Source organism: Phoxinus phoxinus (assembly GCF_949152265.1).
Source record: "Phoxinus phoxinus genome assembly, chromosome: 21".
NCBI classification, from domain to species: domain Eukaryota; kingdom Metazoa; phylum Chordata; class Actinopteri; order Cypriniformes; family Leuciscidae; genus Phoxinus; species Phoxinus phoxinus.
Window position 1 is genome coordinate 27,883,902 of NC_136896.1, and position 19,625 is coordinate 27,903,526.

The window sequence follows — 19,625 nt, forward strand, 5'->3', positions numbered from 1 at the left end:
GAGAGAGAGAGAGAGAGAGAGATTCATTAATGTATGTTTAACATATACAAAAAATAAATAAAATAAATTGTGGAAAATAAATGAGGTAAAGCTAAACAAAATTTAAAAAGTGCGCTCACCACCACACGACGATTTTTAATAACGTCCAACAACGCAACATGTGTGATAACAGGCTTCGTCATGTTCTCGCTGTCACAGCCAGGTATCTTTAAAAAGACAGTGACATTTCTTGGTGACATTTAAAAAAAAGTTTTTGTTTTAAAAATCCTAACCCTACATCATAAATGGTTTAATTAAATTAATCAGTATACCTGTATGGCTTGTGAGATATGAAATAAATTCACATACTTGCAAATTTGAATTAGTCCAGATGTCAATATCACCAAGTTTCACTGGTACTCTGATGAAAACTTTGAAAGGTAATTCTCTGAGGTCATTCTGAACCTGAAAGAGAGAAATAAGGAAGAGTTATTTTCAGGATGGACATTTTAACATTTTCTTCTGTTGATCAAATAAATCCTGTTCAAGTCTGTCATTCAGCCTTTTTGAAAGATTAGATTTTAGTGTACTACAAAACCTTTTTATTATCTACTTTAAGATAGAGAATGTGAACTGATACCTTTATTATCTGCTGGACCGGTTTCATAAGATCCCTTTTCCCTGAAGTAAAATTAATGTGGATGGTGGAATTTTCATGCCTTTTATTTCAAATGGGGAAAGAAAATGACAAAAATGACAGTATAGGATAAAGATTGTTTTATTATTATTATACAGAAACGTGGAGCAGAGCACTAACCTTATCAAGGCAATATAAATGGCATATTTGACATCAATGGTTTTCTGTTTGTTAAACTCACTGTCGGTTGAGTGTTTGTCATTCCCACTGTGAGAGATTGAGGTTTTGTTTATTAGTAGCATTTATCTGTTCCTGATGAAATGATCATGTGAGAATCTCCTAGAGATCATGGTCAATGGCTGTTTTACGCCAACTTCTAGTACACAAAGATGATGTCATACCTCGTGACCGCAGCAGTAAACGTCACATTTTGGCCAAGTGTACTTTCTTTATTAATACTGTATGTAATATCAAACACAACCTAGAATTTGAACAAAAAAGACAGAATAAGACAAAATGTTGGACTAATTAAAATAGTTGAAATTCACATGTCAACGTAACATAACGTAACCCATGAAAGTTGCTCTGGATAATAGTGTTTATTAACTGCTTTGAGTTTAGTCAAGTAAATGAATGTATATAAGCATACGAGTAGAGCTGGACAATTAATAGTAGTTTAATCGTGATCACGATTTCTGCTTCTCTTGATAAAGTAAGCATAATTGTTGTGATATTGGCCTGTTGGTTATTGTTCCTGAATTTATTGGGGGGGAAATTTCCATTATCTTGTATTAGTAAGAAGCCATCAAGAGCTTTCATACTTGGGGTTGCCAGATGTCAAGAGTTTAAATCCCCCAATCAGAGCTTTCCTCTTAAATTGATAAATATCCAACAAGAGTTTAACTTAATCTTCTCAACTTTAACCATGCGCTGATGATCTGAAAATACAGGCAAACATGTTGGAGTTCAGCGATCTCCATTGTGATATTCTGCTCAAATGAATGAATGAATGAATGAATGAATGAATGAATGAATGAATGAATGAATGAATGAATGAATGAATGAATGAATGAATGAATGAATGAATGAATGAATGAATGAATGAATGAATGAACCATTAACATGCATTCCTCCACATGTGCAAACGTTCGTGTCAGGGGTGTGATTATTGACCTGAGTGTTTCCCTTGAGGATGGGTTTACTGATCTGGCACGTGGTTTCTCCCGGTGTAACTCCTCTCTCAGTATCCAGAGACACACACTCCACTCTGCCCTGCTCATACAGAACGTTTATAATATATTTCAACGCACACACGCACACGCACGCGCACGCACATGCACACACACACACACACACACACCTGTTTAGATGTGAATCTCCTGTAGGAAAGTCCAAAGGGGTAGCTGAGGGTGAAGAGAGTGTTGTAGGAGTTTTCTCCTCTGTTCTCTACAAACACGGTCACGTTGAGCTCCTGCATTATCCCAACCTCTATGTTTGTAGATCTGGATCACAGAAACCAAAGAGAGATATATAAATACTTTCATAAGCATCAAGATGGTTCGGATTTATTAATTTCTTGCAATACTTCAGTTCAGAAACGGAGCAAATGTTTACTCACCCAGAGAAATCAAAATCCATTCGAAGGTCGTCAACACATACATTATCAGTTCCACAGTTTATCTCAAAATCCAGCTGTAAAATAATATAAAGGCATAGAAAAATTCATGAATTGTGCATATGTGATAAAGTTCTGGTATTTCTGCTCTTAATGAACTCTTACATTGTGGTATGTTGAGGTCTTTATCTCTGGCAGCAGTACTGGTGTCAAATTGTCCATACTTGATGGAAGACCCTCAAATGTGAATGTTATCTGATTAGACAACGGATTCAGAGCATCTTCTGAACAAGCCTTATGGAAACAAGAATCAATTAGAGATGTTAATAACAAAACACTCTATGATTATACTTGGGTCACTCTTGTTCTGCATTTGATTCTTGTAATGTCCCCATCATATTTCTTGAAATGTTGAATCTTATATTAAACTCAACATTTGTTTTATCAGTTAAGTAAACAATATACAGATTAATGTTTCTTTATTTCCATCATATCAGGTTACATACTGTTTAACATCCCTTTATTTTTCCTGCAAGTGTAAATAATCAAGTTCTAATTTATATTTTGTGTTTAAATGTCTTTATTTGGAATTTGAGCAGAAGATCATTTGTGTCAACAGTTTTTTTTTTTATGCAAACACATGAAAGTTACATTATAACAAAAATGCATGAAACAGCATTTTAAGTATGAGAAACAGAAATGACCTTTTTAGGCTAAATTTTAGCCTAGATTAAAATGTACTCATAAATGCTAAACAAAAATGACATTTGATGCTTACCTCTATAAAAAAAGCATGACTTTTGCATACTTCCTGCAACCCAATGTTCATCACATCCCTGAGGAGCCGGTTTTTGACAGAGAAGTATGCACGATATTTCTGTCGCTTGGAATCCAGCATTATGGTGTAATTAATATTTGCAGCCAAACCTAGAAAACGTGTTTGATCATAAAAGCCCCAAAATATGTCTACTTGTGATGTAAGAACACAAAAAATATTTAATTATATTATGAATAAACCTGGTATGCTATGTTTGTATCCGCTCATGGTGAAACACACAGTCAAGTCGTTTTTCAGTGGATTAGTGCAGTCTGTTTGGTCACCGGTTGGTATTTTGGTTGGGTTGTAAGTTACTTTGGTTTCCAAGAACATGATGGGTCTGGACCTGAATGATTCACATATGAACACATATGAATGATTATGGCTGAAACTGTGTATTTGTATATATATTAGTTCTTTATAGAAGAAAACAGACCTGAGAAGCAGAACTGCTCCCTTGGACCCAACAGCAATGTCAGGAAGGCTGTCTCGAGTCTGGTCTAGAGAAGACTGACTCAATGAAATCCCAAAGAACTGCAAACCTGGTCGCACAGATGATCCAGCAATCCTCTGTTTCATTCAAGAGGGAATAAAACAGATAACAAAAATATTGAGAGTCTATGAAGTGAGTCAAGGAAAAGTAATGCAAGAAAGGTGAACCACGAATCTGAATAAATGATTACAGAGACATAATTTATGTGAACTTTCCCTTTAAACTGCTACCAACCCTCTTCTTTTTCACCTGTGAGTATTTGGGATTGATCCCTCCATCTATACCATTGAAGATGTAGATGCTGCCCTGTCCATCCTCCTCTAAAGGAGCTCCAACCAGAACATCCATGAAGCCATCACCATTCAGATCTGCTGGACTGGCCAGAGAAGAGCCAAACCGACCCCTCTGACCTGCCATGCCCACCAGTGTATCCGAATAAATGAAGTTTGCCTGTGGAGACATAACAGAGAGAGGAGAAACAGGGTTAAACAGACACAAATGTACATTTGCTCAATCTTACTTGATGAACTCTTAAAAAAAAAAAAAATGTAATCTCCAAAAAATCACTGACCCGACGCGTGAAGATGTAAACAAACACTAAGCCCTCCCGGTCAGACTCTATGTAGGTTGGTGCCGATACCAAAAGGAGGTCTGTATTGGAGTCACTGTTCAAATCCACAACACACACCTCAGCTCCGAAATATGAGCCAATCTGAGGCTGCAAAAAGAGAATTTTTAACTTTAAAATTATCTGTACTTCCTGCTTCTTGTAAGTTTATTACACCAACAATTGGTTCTTTATGTATATGTATATATGTAATGCTAAGACATCAGGCCACAACACTCACTGCTATCACTACCAAATGCACCATCTCTAAAGATCCTGGAAGTTGTAGCAAAATATTTGAATATTAAAGGTGCAGTTTGTAAGAATGACAGTTTTGCCTGTTTTAATATGCTCTCGTTCATAGATATATTTAGATGGACACCAAGGCTTTTTAGGTTGGATAGAATCTGCAATATCTGATCCAGTTTGTTTGCTGGCTTCCAAGGCTGCACTATGCTGTGTTTCCTGCCAACTGGCATCCTGGGGTGTCGAAATACTATTGGGTGAACTGGCAGTGGGCAGGATCACACAGACCAAAACAAAAACAGACATCCCAACAAGGAACGCACATTTCAAAGTAAAATGACTAGCTGTAGAAGTGTTTTTCAGAGAAACGAGTATGTGAACTAAGCATGTTTCCTAAATATCTGCAAACATATTATGGTATTTTTATGCTTTGTTTTTAAAGTAAGGTATACAGCACCTTTAAATATTAGTTTTGATTCTTAAAAAAAATGAAAAGGCTACTTTGAAATATGGATATGGATTATATAAGAAATATATTACATAACATATTTCTCTATAGTTGTTTGTTTATAATGTATTAGTAAATATATCTGTAATATATTACACATGCAGTACCATATCTGATCACATATGCATCTATGTAACAAAAGTGTAATTAAGTTGTGCCAGTCACTTTTCAATGAATGAGTTTGCTTTTGGTGTAGGACTAGTTGTCCTCCAGCTAATACGGTGTAAATTTGGCTTTTACTGTAAATTGACAAAATGCACTTTCCAGTAATTATACTGGATCTGTTGTTTCATCTTTTTACCATTAAGATAGCATTGCTTCTGTAGCAGGAACACAGCTTTCACATTATATGTATATAAATATGGAAATGTACCAAATGCTTAACATTAAACTCTTAAAGGGTAAGTTCGGTATTTTACACTTGAAGTGCTGTTTACAGATTGTTTATGATGAAATAGAACGGTTAAGATTAAAATTTGGACACATGCTGCTGGCCCGAGAATTTTAGGTTTCTTTCGCTTTCCCCAAAACCTCTAGAATGGGTGTATAGGTGCACTGGAACAATCCTTCATAAAACGCATTAAACTTTCGTTTACAAAGACGTGAAATTCACCGAGTGGTCAGGGGTGTTCACTGATATGCTCACACAAAAATCGCTGCAAAAGATGCTTTCCAACAGGTGTTTTACCATTCGTTGTAAAACTGTGGATCTATTTTTCCAAACGTCTCACACCCGTAGATTCTTCCCTTGAGAGCTTAAATAATAGGCAATCCAGCCCAGTTGGTGGCGATAATGCACCTTTGCCAATTGCAAGCAAACCGCTGGCATTTCATTGAATACACAGAAGAAGCAGAAGAAGAAGTGGCGGAGTAATACCGTACCTCACACAGCACATTCAAGACAAGTCAATGGAGTTGGACAAAAACTACGATAAAACCTGTCTTTGTAAACTCACGTCTTTGTAAATGAAAGTTTAATGCATTTTAGGAAGGATTGTTCCAGTGCACATAGACTGCCATTGTGTAGGTGGGGATGGGGGAAGCGAAATAAACCTAAAATTCTCGGGACAGCAGCATGTGTCCAAATTTTAATCTTAACCGTTCTATTTCATCAGAAACGATCTGTAAACAGGGCTTTAAGTGTAAAATACCGAACTTGTCCTTTAAGACCAAGTGAACGGTTATGGTATACCATTATTTGAACAATGGTTGAAAAAATATGCAATTCATTCTTCAGTTTTACTATTTGTCCAATTTGATAAAATGTTTAGACATAATTACAGCTTTTGCGTCAAGTATATTTTGCGCGAATTTCCAGGAAGTGACCATTTTGTTATCTTGCACATATGGGATGGAAACGCTGTTTTATTTGCACATGTTTTAAGCGTTTTAGGTTTTAAGTTAATTTAGCAATTTTAGCAAATGATACTGGTTACTGATACTGGTTTTATGTATGGTTTTGACACCAAAAAATGTAAGTGAACAACCTTGGGAGAGTCCAGCGGCTGTTTGTATTGATTGGATCTGAGTTGTGATGCAAAGACTTGTCCTTTATGCTTGTATCTCGGAGCTCCTAGAATAGCAAAGCTTGTGCTTGACGTTGTTGCAATAGCCATCGAATAACCTTCAGACAAAATGCAATAGTTAAATAATATGTTTATTAGATGTATTTGCTGAATAGAATAAAATTACTGTAAATTCACATATCTATTTCTGTTTGAGTGTTTTTAAAAAAAGCCTTACCTAGATAGCTTTCATGCTCACTGCCTGTTAGAAAGGAGTTTTCTGGCAAATATTCCTGATATCCGCCTTTCCACTGGAAAGCTCCCACAGCACTCAGTAACACGCTTCCCTAAACAAAGCAAAGCAAAACTGTCCTGGATTTGGATACAAAGAGAACATCTCAAGAAACCCCATACCCCTCTCTTTATAATGATGAACAATTTGTGAGCATTACAACAAAAAAAAAAGATTAAGGGTACAATGTTGACTTTGGGGTATATATATAACCATACTATAATGGTCACATGGTCTGTAGAGTTTAATACTAAGGAGACATTTTGCAGATTTATTTACGTATGGTGTGAAAGTTGCACTGAATCCATCCTGTGCAAACTCCATTCTGGAGGAATCACCTGAAGTCTGGGTTCCTGCAACAAATCAACAGAAGTTACTCAAATCAATCATCTGATTCAAAGTCATTTAAAGCTTTTAGGAAATATCTATTCAGTTATAACAAAAAGATATACATATATATATATATATATATATATATATATATATATATATATATATATATATATATATATATATATATATATATATATATATATATATATATATATATCAGAAATACACATTCATTCCAAATGTTTTACCTTCAATGGCAATAATGTTTTCTTCCAGCTTTTGAAGAATATTATTCAGTGCATTAAAGTCTGTCACTTTAAACACATGATCACCATCTGGATCAGAAGCAATTGTATTCAACTCGTCTTTTGCTCTGTAATCATCAAAAGCACCGCCAACCTAGGGACAAAAATATTGTTTCGTTTAAAAAGAAATTATGCGACAAAGCATATTTAGAGTAATAAATGAACACACACACACACACACACACACACACACACACACACACACACACACACACACACATCCCAATGCATTTATTAGTTCTAAGCTATTAGTAAATTAATGCAGCTCAGAAATGGCCACATCAAATTTGCAACAAATTTCAGGTTTAACCCTATAACCTTTTGCAACATTTAAGAATTTGACTAGACAAAATGAAACATTTAAGGATCTGATGTAAGAGATTTAAACGACATAATATGTGAAGAAAAAGCATACCCCGATCGCGTATCGTATTATGCTCTTTGCCTCTGCCTGTGATGCTGCATCGCTCAATAAGCCCCTGTCATTTGACACTCCATCAGTAATAACAAGCAAGATTTTTTTTGCTGATGGCCTTGACCCTCCATTTGGAATAAATAGATCATTCCTGGTATTTGAAAATAAATTTAGAAGAGATCAAGTAACCCACATACCGTAAATACCCTAAAACGGTATAGCAATACATTAATAACTACTCATAACTGCTTACACACGTTTTCAAAACTGTCACCTTTTTTCAAAACTCTACACACAATTCGCAAAACTGCACACACAAAATGCAAAATGCCTCAAATATCCTTCAAAATGTAACACTGCATTCAAAATGCCATAAACACATGTCAGAATGAAGCATTTGCATCAAATGGCAAACACTTCTTTCATAATGGTACATTTTTGGATATACCATGTAAACACTGTTGTTCTAAATCTAACGCTCTTTGGTCTTTCATAGGCTTATATCTAAATTTCAATACAATGTTCTACAGTGAAAGTAATCTGCTGAGATGGGTAACAAGTCACTGTAAACACCAATGCAATGTAGACACAGAAAATATTTATTAGGCCAAACATTACTGTTGTATAGACCAATTTCGAGCCGACGTCACAGTTACGTCACGGCGCTAGCTGGAGACAAAATATGTTGTGTGAAAACTGGAGGCGGCCAATACAAACCAGCACAGATTTGGCTACATAATAAGGAGCTTAAATTATTATTATCATTATTACTGTAAATGTAATCTTGTTGTGTTGTTGGGTTCTAGAATTGACGGAGTACAGGCTCCAATTTGAAATTTTATCACATAATGTTTTCTAAATGATTGTGATTATTTGTGAATCGTCTATGATTGTTGTTTTGATTGATTGTGACTAGACTTTTTGAAGAACCTGGCAAGAAAGGGTAATCAAATACATGTACAAAAAATGTATATGCTGTATCTGGAATTTTATTTCTAGAAAAAATTCACATACAGTTTTTTTCAATTGCTAACATCCTTTTGTCCAATCTGTAATCACATTTTCAAAACTAGTTGGACCAGAGAGAGCAGGACTAGTTGGACCAGAGAGAGCAGGACTAGTTGTACCAGGGAGAGGAGGACTAGTTGGACCAGGGAGAGGAGGACTAGTTGGACCAGGGAGAGGAGGACTAGTTGGACCAGGGAGAGGAGGACTAGTTGTACCAGGGAGAGGAGGACTAGTTGGACCAGGGAGAGGAGGACTAGTTGGACCAGGGAGAGGAGGACTAGTTGGACCAGAGAGAGCAGGACTAGTTGTACCAGGGAGAGGAGGACTAGTTGGACCAGGGAGAGGAGGACTAGTTGGACCAGGGAGAGGAGGACTAGTTGGACCAGGGAGAGGAGGACTAGTTGTACCAGGGAGAGGAGGACTAGTTGGACCAGGGAGAGGAGGACTAGTTGGACCAGGGAGAGGAGGACTAGTTGGACCAGGGAGAGGAGGACTAGTTGGACCAGGGAGAGGAGGACTAGTTGTACCAGGGAGAGGAGGACTAGTTGGACCAGGGAGAGGAGGACTAGTTGGACCAGGAGAAGGAGACGTAGGGGGAGAGGAGTAAGAATGTGTGCTGCTGTTCAGAGGAGAGTAAGAGCTGTTGTCACAGATGAAATAAGAGCCACCATCATAGACCATGTGATAAACCATGGACTATCATTGAGAGAGGCTGGTGAAAGAGTCCAGCCTAATCTCAGACGGTCAACCGTTGCTTCCATTATCCGGATATTTCAACAAACCAACAGGTAAGTCATGCATTTCATGAGGGCTATCAATGCAGTTGCTTTTAACTGTATTACAGTAACTGCTGGCCACCAGGAGTTACAAATACAAATGTGTTGTATTTTTGTTCTTCTAAAGGACACAACGACTTTGCTCTGGGGGAAGAAGAAAGCTTCTCAGTGAAGACCAAGAACATGCCATTCTAGGATGGGTCATTGCTGACAATGCAATAAAACAGAGAAATTCAGACCAGAATTGTAGAGGACAACCTGGTATTCCAGAATGTGGAAAGCATCAGCCTGGCTACCATTGCTCGGACTCTGACCAAACACCGAATTCGAATGAAACAGCTGTACATGGTTCCCTTTGAGAGAAACAGTGATCGGGTCAAGGAACTCCAGCACCAATACGTACAGGTATGATGTCTACACACCATGTCTGATTCTACAGTGACTATTCCACTCTACTTTTTTCTTCTTCTTCACTATTCTCTATTGCTAGTGGAAAGCATTTATGTAAAAAATAGATTTTTCTTTCAGAGAATTATGGAGTTGGAGGCTAATCAGACACTGCATGAATTAATTTATGTAGACGAGGCAGGGTTTAACCTGGCAAAAACACGTAGACGAGGAAGAAATGTAATTGGGAAAAGGTTTTTCTGTCCTTTTGTTTTATTTTTGCACACTTTAGTAAACCAAATGTTTGTCTTCGTTTTGTTGATCACTGACAGCAATTTCGTATTGCTAATAAAGCCTTTACTGCAGCAAATCTATCGCTTACTGTTTTTATTTTCAGTTGTACATTCTATAAAGTATTGATGACTCAATCACATTTAGATAGCATGTGTACAACATACTATCTAATGCACCATGAATAGACACACACACACACACACACACACACACACACACACATAGCTGAATGAATAAAAAAAATGGATTTCATTATGTATGTTCTATACAGAACTGAAACATGACAAGTAATGCAGTTTTTTTTTAATGCCACCAACTGTTAGTATTTTGACAGTCATTGCACTATGATTGACCATGTGTTCATGTTGGATAGAAAACAAGTGCTAAAGTTTTGACCAAATTATTCGATTTTGAAATGGGCCTGAAGTGTTTTAATAGAGTTAGTGAATATTGAAAAAGTTTTTTTGCATTTTGAAATGTACAGTTTGTATTTATTTAATAAAATATGGTTTTGGGCAGAAAATTAACTAGGCCTATTTGGCTAATTGTGTGATTTAGGTGTGTTGCTGTGTTAAGAGTTTAGAAAAAGTACTTTAAGTATTGGTAAACGTTTGCAATTGAAAAAAACTGTAATTAAAATTGCACAGTAATGTCACTCTTTTGTCGTCTTCTGGCCTTGGCGCTCGCTCGGCAGAACTGCGGATCGTACCACAAGTCTTGTACGTGACCATTCAGCACATAGTTATAGGCATCTAAAGATGTATATGCCCTCAGTTTCTCTTTATGCTCGGTTTCTCTATCGTGTAGGTGTAGAAGTCAGCTTCTCAACCAAGTTAATCCTGTCAGATCGTTCATCCATTGACTGAGCGTGTACGGGTCGGCCAACCTGGTTCCGTCTGTTAAAATTAACTTTTGCAAATAACAATCACGGTCCAGGACAGTGAGTGACCTTGCACATTACAGTTTTTTTCAGTCGCTAACAAGCATTTGTCCAACCAGTTGTCACATTTTCAAAACTCTAAACACAATTAGCACAGCATTGGTCTTTTGTGGCCATACCATTCACACATTTCATGTCGTTTTAACACAATATGCAGTCAGTGAACACATTTCCACAATGCTTACATTTTCTTAACAGACAAGCTATGCCTCCCAACAAAAGTATGGATTGTTTTTGTAGTATTTACGAATGTTAACACACAACATCCCACAATAGCAAAAACAATATTTCAAACCTTAGATACAGTATAAAAACCTCTGCATCTGCAATGATCAGTTCAAAAACAATATATCTCAGCTGAGTCTGGCTTAGAGTGGCAGGGGTTATTTTTTTCTATTACATTGACACAGTAAAAGGAGGAGAAGGGAGAAGAGCAGGCCCAGTGAGAGATGCAGTGAGCCAGTGGACCCTATAATGTCGAGCGCATCCTTGCCTTTCTTAATGATCTCCACCAGCGCCTGGTTCCAGAGCAGCGCCTGGTTCTCATGAAAACATGAGGACCTTTGTAAGTACCTGGGACAATGTGGCTTTCCATCATTCTCAAGCAATGACAACATGGTTTGAAGTCCACCCAAGACTGGTAAGTCTCTTCCTTCCACCCTATTCACCTTTCCTCAACCCCATAGAGGAGTTATTTTCTGCATGGAGGTGGAAGGTTTATGACCATCAGCCACATGACCAGATGTCCCTCCTTGAAGCCATGGATGCTGGCTGCAGGGACATCACAGTTCTTGATTGCCAAGGGTGGATCCGACATACCAAGCGTTTTTATCCCAGGTGCACCGCCTTGGATAATATCAGATGTGATGTTGATGAAAACATGTGGCCTAACCCTGAAGATCGCAGAGATTAGATACAGTAATTGTGTGCTTTTTTAGCACACTAAAAAAAGTTTTTTTTTGGTTCAGAATGCTCTTGTGTGTTGGATATTTTGTTCACTGTAAGCAATACTGTAAAACTTTTTCTGTTCTATCATACCATATTTCTACTGTACCTCCTGTAGTAAACAGTAAAGGATTTGCTTTTACTGGAATGCTTTTGAATGTGAACATTACTACATGTGGACATACAGTACAGTATGTACCTTGTGAAGTGAAAACAAGTGTTATTCTTTGACAGAATAATTTCATTTTGAGTCAGATTTCCAGTGTTTTGGTAAAGTTAGTGAGTGCAGAGAAAGATGTGTTCTATTTTGAAATGAAGAGTTAGTATATATTTAACAAAATGTGTTTTTGAGAAGAAAATTATCCATTTGGCCAATTGTGTTTTGTAGGTGTGAGTCTGTGTTAAGAGTTTAGAAAAAGTATCTGAAGTATGGGTAAGCGCTTGTTAGCGATTGAAAAAAACTGTAAGATAAAACCGGATTTTCTCCAGTCATTGTTAAAAAACAAGCTAACAAACTTGCAAACTAACATTAGTGAAGCAGCCAGAGGGATTGTTCTGCCACCACCTAAGCTCCGCCCACAAAAAAACTTAACCATATTGACTAACTGAAAAGGCGTCTATACAGTAACATACAACAAAACCATATGTAAACCAAAAGTATATTCTTTAGAATACAGTAAAGAACACAATTGTGTGTGTGGGGTCTCTGACCATTGTTGGCATACATTGTTCAAAACAGGTAATCTGACCTTATAGGCCTATACTACAGTAAAGCAGTGATGGGTTAGTGATCAGTAAAGCAATTAGTGTTTGCACGTGTGAGGAGTGTGTGTGTGTGACCTGGTGAATAAGTGCAGCATTTTGATTGGTTGGGTTTAGAAAAGGAAAGCAAGTCACTTCCTGTTAGATTGTTGTGTTTTAGGTAAAGAATCGTGTGTAGTGTTTAGAAAAAGACAGAGTCAAAGGCTGAGAAATAGCTTATGGTTTTGGAGATTTCATGTGTAGTTTTGCACTTTGAGTGAGAGACATGAAAAAATCGTGTGACATGAAAACATTTTGTGGGTAAGCAGTTGGAAAAAACTGTAACTTGCACAAAACTAAACTGCACATATAAGCAATGATATGAAATGGGCCACCATAAATTCAATGATTCAAATTTATATAGTAACAAAGAAGTCTTACACAAGTTTTTTGATGGCTGCTGCAGTGTAAGTGTAACCTCCAAAGTATCGTATATTTGTCACCTTAGATTCCCATGTGCTGTCTTTGAGATGATTGAAATTGTAGTGAATTTCACAACCACTGGAGTACTGTGCTAAGGCAAACTGTAAACCAACAACAGATACAGTCTTATTATGTGCTCTATAACGGCATTCAGTTATATATATATATTTTTTTTTTTATTTTTTTTTTGAAAAAGATAATTACACATGGAAAGACAAATTCATGTCTTTCCCTTTTTTAAAACACAGTTATGTATGCAGTTAGTATCAAAAATCCCTAAAGTGATATGTAAGGCTATTCCTACCTGTACATCCCGATTAGTAAAACGCTTGATCATGTTTATCACAAAATTCTTCATCGTTCTAAAATTGGAATCCCCCACACTCCCAGATCCATCTAACAGAAAAGCAATGTCAAACTGACCAGGACAGTCTGTAAATGAAGAAAAGCAGAAGAGTGTATAGGCCAGTTAAAACTGCAGTTACATCAAAAGAAATGAAACCTCTTTGACTGGGGGGGGGGGGGGGGGGGGACTTTCGGTGATCATCATATTTACCTCTCAGAGAGCTAGGTATTGGTGGTTTAAACGCACTGTTTTCACTGATGAAGCACATGCCATTGAAGGTGGTAACTGATACACATTTCTTTGGAATGGTTGGGCCACAAATCTGAAAGAGAAGGAATTTAAACATGGATTTTTACCTTATTTTAAAGGAATACCAAACCAAAAGTTAATTATAGACCACAATACCAATCACTTTTATTGCTCTGGTCAAAATCTGTATAGTTGTTGAGACAGGATAATAAATCAAACATGCATGCCACAAAAACTAAATCAAATAAATGATATCAAATTTAATTCACCAATTATATATATACACAGAAAACAATGTTGCATTTCTTTAATATTGATCATTAAACACGTTATTCTCTACTCACATTGTCTTTTAACATTTATAATCCCTTTTATTAATTCAGAGTATAGTTTTACAGAGCATTTCACTTGGCTTTTTTAATGTTCTTTAAGTCTTTGCATGTGTGAAATAGTTGTAATATGTACTGTAACTGATCTCATCAGTGTTCTGAACTACTTACCGCCAGCTTTGAAGACAGTGGATCTTGAACCATGGAAAGTCCGAGAGACATGTTGACAGCTTCCGAGGGCACTTGATTAACATACAGACATTTTGTTCATTTTCATTAAAGAACCTTTAAATGGAATATGTTACACTTTGGTTCAATTATTCAAAACAATACTTCTACAGCATTTATTCATCTTAGTTAATGTTAATTTAAAATTTTCAAAACTATACTACTATAATGTATTTCCTAATACATAATTACATTTAATTTTTCTTTAATGTATAGCAAACATCTAATTTATCAATATCTACAATCACATCTAGCCCCATACTGGTGAGCAGAAGCGCAATTTAATTGCTTTGGAATTTAGAATGTTTATTTATTGATAATCAATAGAAAATACAAATCAGAGTTTTAAATTGCCTACATTTTGGTAACAATGTAATAGGAAATAAAACAGCTGATATAATATTTACTATAACCTTCTAAGGTTGATCATTTTCTGAAAGTTCAGCACCTCTGTTCATTTGTTGAAAAAGAGAACAATGCTCGCAGTATTACATTATATTTCAATTAGTACTGTAGAACAAAAACCCAAATACCATCAATCATCAATGATGAGCAGGTTCCTTGTATGACAGCACAGTTATAAATCAATCCTCTTCGATCTTGATTGATTTGAATTAAAGGATCACTCACGATCAGACTATAAGAAAACAAAAGGTAGAATATGTGTCATAATCAACTACAGAGGAAAGATCATTAATTGAATTGACAATTTTGTAAAGAACTAAGTTCCCATAAAGGTAATGTACATGTATAGGACTACTACAGTATAATTTCCATATGGGAGAAAATTCAATGGCATTGTGTTATGTTATTTGCAACAACAAAACTAATATTAATATAATAAGCAAATAATAAGTAATATAAATCTATGGTGTCTCCAGAATGTGTCTGTGAAATTCCAGCTCAAAATACCCACCAGATAATTTATTAACTTGTCAAATTTCCCGACTTTTTGTGTGTGTCCCTCCCTTTAAATGCAAATGAGCTTCTGCTCCCCGTCTCAGTTGACTGTGATCCTTTACACAAGCTATGCAATAACTAAACAATAGTTTTTGTGGAGTTACATTGATTCATCTCATCAACTTGCATGTACCGTCATGTTTAACTTTTACATAGCCGTGATCTTTTTTGGTCAAATAGTGTTCTGTGCTCGTCTGTGCAGCAACGACAGAACCGTTTGCATGATTAGCTCAAACTTTTACCATTGCGTTAGAACTGGTTGTCGCTTCCGAAAACCAAATGGCTGCGCCGTGGATGAAAACGTGCAGATTAAGGGGCTGTAAAATTATAATAAGATCCCCTTCTTACGTCAGAAGGGGAGAGGAATCTGATCGGCTTATTTTTTGACATGCCTACAGAGAAAGGCTTACCAAGACAATGTTACTGGGTTGTCACTTTTCACTTTTTATGGGTTGGTAGATGCACCGGGGACCCGATTATAGCATTTAAATACTGAAAAAGTCAGATTTTCATGATATGCCCTTTAATATACAAAAATAGTACAATGAAAGTCTGATAGCCAGATACAGCTTTTCAAAAAAATTACAGGAAAGACAAGAATGCAGCTACAAGCTAATGTTTTTGAATACTGCACTGACTAGGAAAAGTGCATAAAAATAAGCTCCAAAATACTGAAGGGTGGATTCTGAAATCCACTTCCGCTTCAATGTATATCTAATTATTGTATATTTAATGATTATAATCAATGTATTAATCAATATTTGTCATTCTAAATATCACATGAGTTGAATGACTTCTCTAGGCTTATGAGATTTTACTTTGTTGTAGAAGTTACCAGTGTGATTACTGAAATGTTCTTTTCATGTATTCTCTAATGTCTGTATTAAATATCTGAGAGGTGAGGTGACTGAGGGTCTGACTCATGCTATGAATACAGCAACAGTGCTTACTCATTTAGCCAGGCTTCCAGAAATGAAATATGGACTCGTTTTGTTTGAGAAAGGTCTTCAACGTATATCTGTTCTTCTAATTCACCATGACGACTATAGGTAATAAGGGTCATAGGAACCAATAGTTTAAGTGACCATTTCTTAGTTAAAGCATTTACTTTACTGTTCTATATTAGCTTACAGTGTCCTCTGACTAAGAGAAAGAACATGCTATCTGGATGTTTTGGAAAGAGACTCCTGTTTACCATTAGAGCCCGACCAAATCCAACTTTGAAGAAGTTGTGTGTCTGTGTGTGTGTTAATATCTTGGTTAAAAGTTAAGGAACAAGTGGCATTATTGAAGACTGACTGACTTTTTTTCTGAATGACTGACTGACATGTTGGCGACTAGAAACCAATGTTGGGCATGTTACTTTAAAGGGCACCTATTATGACATTTAAAATGTTCCTAATGTTGTTGTGGGAGTCCCCAACAACAGTTTTACATGCATGCAATGACAAAAAACACTTTTGTTTTCGTATAATATGCATTTATTTTTACCTGATTTGCTCACCGACTCCCAAATGATTCGTTCAACGACTCGTTTTTCAAACCCCTCCTTTGCGCGACGCTAATCTGCGTTGATTGGTCAGATGACCCAGCAGTGTTTACAGAGATAATACTTATTTTTAACACGGAGTGCAATGATGCTTTTATCAATCAAATTGTATTATAATAATGATTATAGTCCACTGCTTTATAGTTTGTAGTAAAAAACGAAAAATAAGATAAAGAATTTAATGTTATGTTAGCGAGCATAGCCCAGAGTTCATATTGTAAAAGCACAATCAGTCTTTGTTTGCGTTAGCCCGATGCATAAACATAACGTTTTTACACAAAAAAAAATGCAGTTACGTTACTACGAGGTATTATTCTATTCTTTAGACAACTCCGAAAACAACGACAAACACTTCACATATCTCAATACAATTGTCATTGAAGACCTAGAAGCTAAACGGTGCTTACACAACAAACAAAATAATTATTAAGCATGCTACATAAAATATAAAAGCAAAAATTATTAATAACACTTACAGGTTGTGATACGGAGGAGGAAGCTGATGCAAACACACTTGGAACTGAACCTTCCTTCAATATCAGCCAGCTTTGCGAATCCAAGTTTGATTGCATTTAAAAAGCAATCGTCTTCAAAATGGCGCGAACAAAGCACAAGGCTCGGACTATACTTCTGTGGTATAGTGAATTGTAGCCACTTAGTCTTCAAATGCTCCTCCTTGGGCAGATGAAAAAAGTTTGCTTTTGAGCCGCACTTCAGAACACAGCGTCTCGTCGCCATGATATTTTGCCCTGGCCTTGGAGCGCAATAAGTGGGCGTATCGTATTCAAATAACTTGACAAGTTGACGTCATCTAGTCAGAGAAAAAGCTTCGGTCTTCTAACGATTCATAAAAATGACTCAGAGTCGACTCTCACTTTTGAAAGACAATAACTTTATATACGGTGCACTTTCATATTTCAAACTTTGCAGGATGTTTTTGTTCACTTAGATCTATGTTACACACTACATGAAAGGTAAATTTCAATATTCCATAATAGGTGCCCTTTAAAAAAAGTTTTAGTTATAGTTACCTCTCACAAATATTAACTGTGTAAGTAACTGAATTACGAGTTGAGTTGCATCTCTCTATTAGTGTTACTTGATCTTAGTGCTGCATTTGACACAATTGACCACAACATCCTTTTAAATAGACTCGAACATTATGTTGGCATTAGTGGAATTGCACTAGCATGGTTTAAATCATACTTATCTGACCGTTATCAGTTTGTAGCAGTAAATGAAGAGATGTCTTATCAATCGCAAGTTCAGTATGGCGTACCACAAGGCTCAGTACTAGGACCGCTGCTGTTCACTCTGTACATGCTACCATTAGGAGATATCATTAGGAAACATGGAATTAGCTTTCACTGTTATGCCGACGATACTCAGCTGTATATTTCTTCAAAACCTGACGAAACCTACCAATTCACAAAATTAATGGAATGCATAGCTGATTTAAAAAATTGGATGACTATTAATTTCCTACTACTAAATTCTGAAAAAAACAGAGATTCTAATTATTGGACAAAAAACTTCCACACGTAATAACCTAGAATACTGTCTAAAACCGCATTTTCCATCTTAAAAATATATATAAATTATGCCATATGCTCTCATTGACAAATGCGGAACAATTAGTTCATGCGTTTATGACCTCAAGGCAAGATTATTGTGATGGTTGCCCTGTACGTTTAATAAACAAACTACAGCTAGTTCAAAAAGCAGCAGCTCGAGTTCTTACCAGATCCAGGAAGTATGACCATATTAGCCACGTTCTGTCAACACTGCGTTGGCTCCCTATTAAACATTGTATACATTTTTAAATATTGCTGATTACTTACAAAGCACTAAATGATTTAGCTCCGCAGTACTTGAGCGAGCTCTTAACGCATTATAGTCCTTCACGTCTATTGCGATCTCAAAATTCTGGCCAGTTGATAATACCTAGAATATCAAAATCGACTGCTGGTGCGTTTTGCGTAAGACTAGCTTACGCTATGGGAAAACTCCTTGTAGTATAGTGGGTGTGTTATCGCGGGAAGTTACGAGAGCGGGAAGTTAAGAGAACGGGAAAGAGAGTGATTTGACATGCGGAGCTGAGTTCAATAAAGCTAAGATAAACCAAACCAAAGGCGTTGTTCTTGGACCACATCACAACATTTGGCGACGAGGATTAAAAGGGAAAATCTGTACTCTCGTTGGACTACATTTGAAAAAAAAAAAAAAAAAAAAAAAAGTCGCGATGCCATCTGCACAGTTAACACCGCCAGGACCGTTTAACCTCGGAGTTGTGGATTTATACACGGAGTATAAGATGTGGAGAGAGTCGTACACTTTCTTTGAAATAGCGAGCGGATTAACAGAAGCAGAGGATAAAGTGAAAAGAGCCACATGCTGCATTGTATAGGAGCGCCAGTACAGCGGATTTTTGCCAATCTGCCAGGTGAGAAAGATACATATGAACAAGCGGTGGCTGCTTTGGATGCATACTTCACTCCTCGTAGGAATTTCGTTATGGAACGTCATAAATTTAGACAAAGAGCTCAATCGTTGGACGAGACAGTTGATGCATTCGTGAATTCGTTGAGGGAGTTGGCCAAATCATGCGAGTTTGGAGCTTTGGAGTCAGATATGCTGA

The 19,625-nt window shown here is 36.6% G+C and overlaps 1 protein-coding gene across 1 annotated transcript in view; it reads right to left on the minus strand.

Annotated features, from left to right (window-relative positions):
* LOC306989192 (integrin alpha-X-like) overlaps window positions 1-19,625 on the minus strand; it is a 37,903-nt gene that overhangs the window by 8,446 nt on the left and 9,832 nt on the right. Inside the window, exons 3-26 of the mRNA XM_079594631.1 lie at window positions 15,012-15,115; window positions 14,422-14,492; window positions 13,883-13,994; window positions 13,631-13,758; window positions 13,285-13,427; window positions 7,753-7,903; window positions 7,281-7,431; window positions 6,979-7,052; window positions 6,646-6,754; window positions 6,390-6,526; window positions 4,113-4,259; window positions 3,791-3,991; window positions 3,485-3,618; window positions 3,249-3,394; window positions 3,010-3,158; window positions 2,397-2,525; window positions 2,235-2,308; window positions 1,977-2,118; window positions 1,790-1,888; window positions 1,018-1,097; window positions 797-883; window positions 620-698; window positions 349-444; window positions 120-206 (exon numbers count right to left, since the gene is read on the minus strand). Coding sequence (XP_079450757.1) covers window positions 120-206; window positions 349-444; window positions 620-698; window positions 797-883; window positions 1,018-1,097; window positions 1,790-1,888; window positions 1,977-2,118; window positions 2,235-2,308; window positions 2,397-2,525; window positions 3,010-3,158; window positions 3,249-3,394; window positions 3,485-3,618; window positions 3,791-3,991; window positions 4,113-4,259; window positions 6,390-6,526; window positions 6,646-6,754; window positions 6,979-7,052; window positions 7,281-7,431; window positions 7,753-7,903; window positions 13,285-13,427; window positions 13,631-13,758; window positions 13,883-13,994; window positions 14,422-14,492; window positions 15,012-15,115 — 2,830 coding nt within the window. The remainder of the gene's footprint in view (window positions 1-119; window positions 207-348; window positions 445-619; window positions 699-796; window positions 884-1,017; window positions 1,098-1,789; window positions 1,889-1,976; window positions 2,119-2,234; window positions 2,309-2,396; window positions 2,526-3,009; window positions 3,159-3,248; window positions 3,395-3,484; window positions 3,619-3,790; window positions 3,992-4,112; window positions 4,260-6,389; window positions 6,527-6,645; window positions 6,755-6,978; window positions 7,053-7,280; window positions 7,432-7,752; window positions 7,904-13,284; window positions 13,428-13,630; window positions 13,759-13,882; window positions 13,995-14,421; window positions 14,493-15,011; window positions 15,116-19,625) is intronic.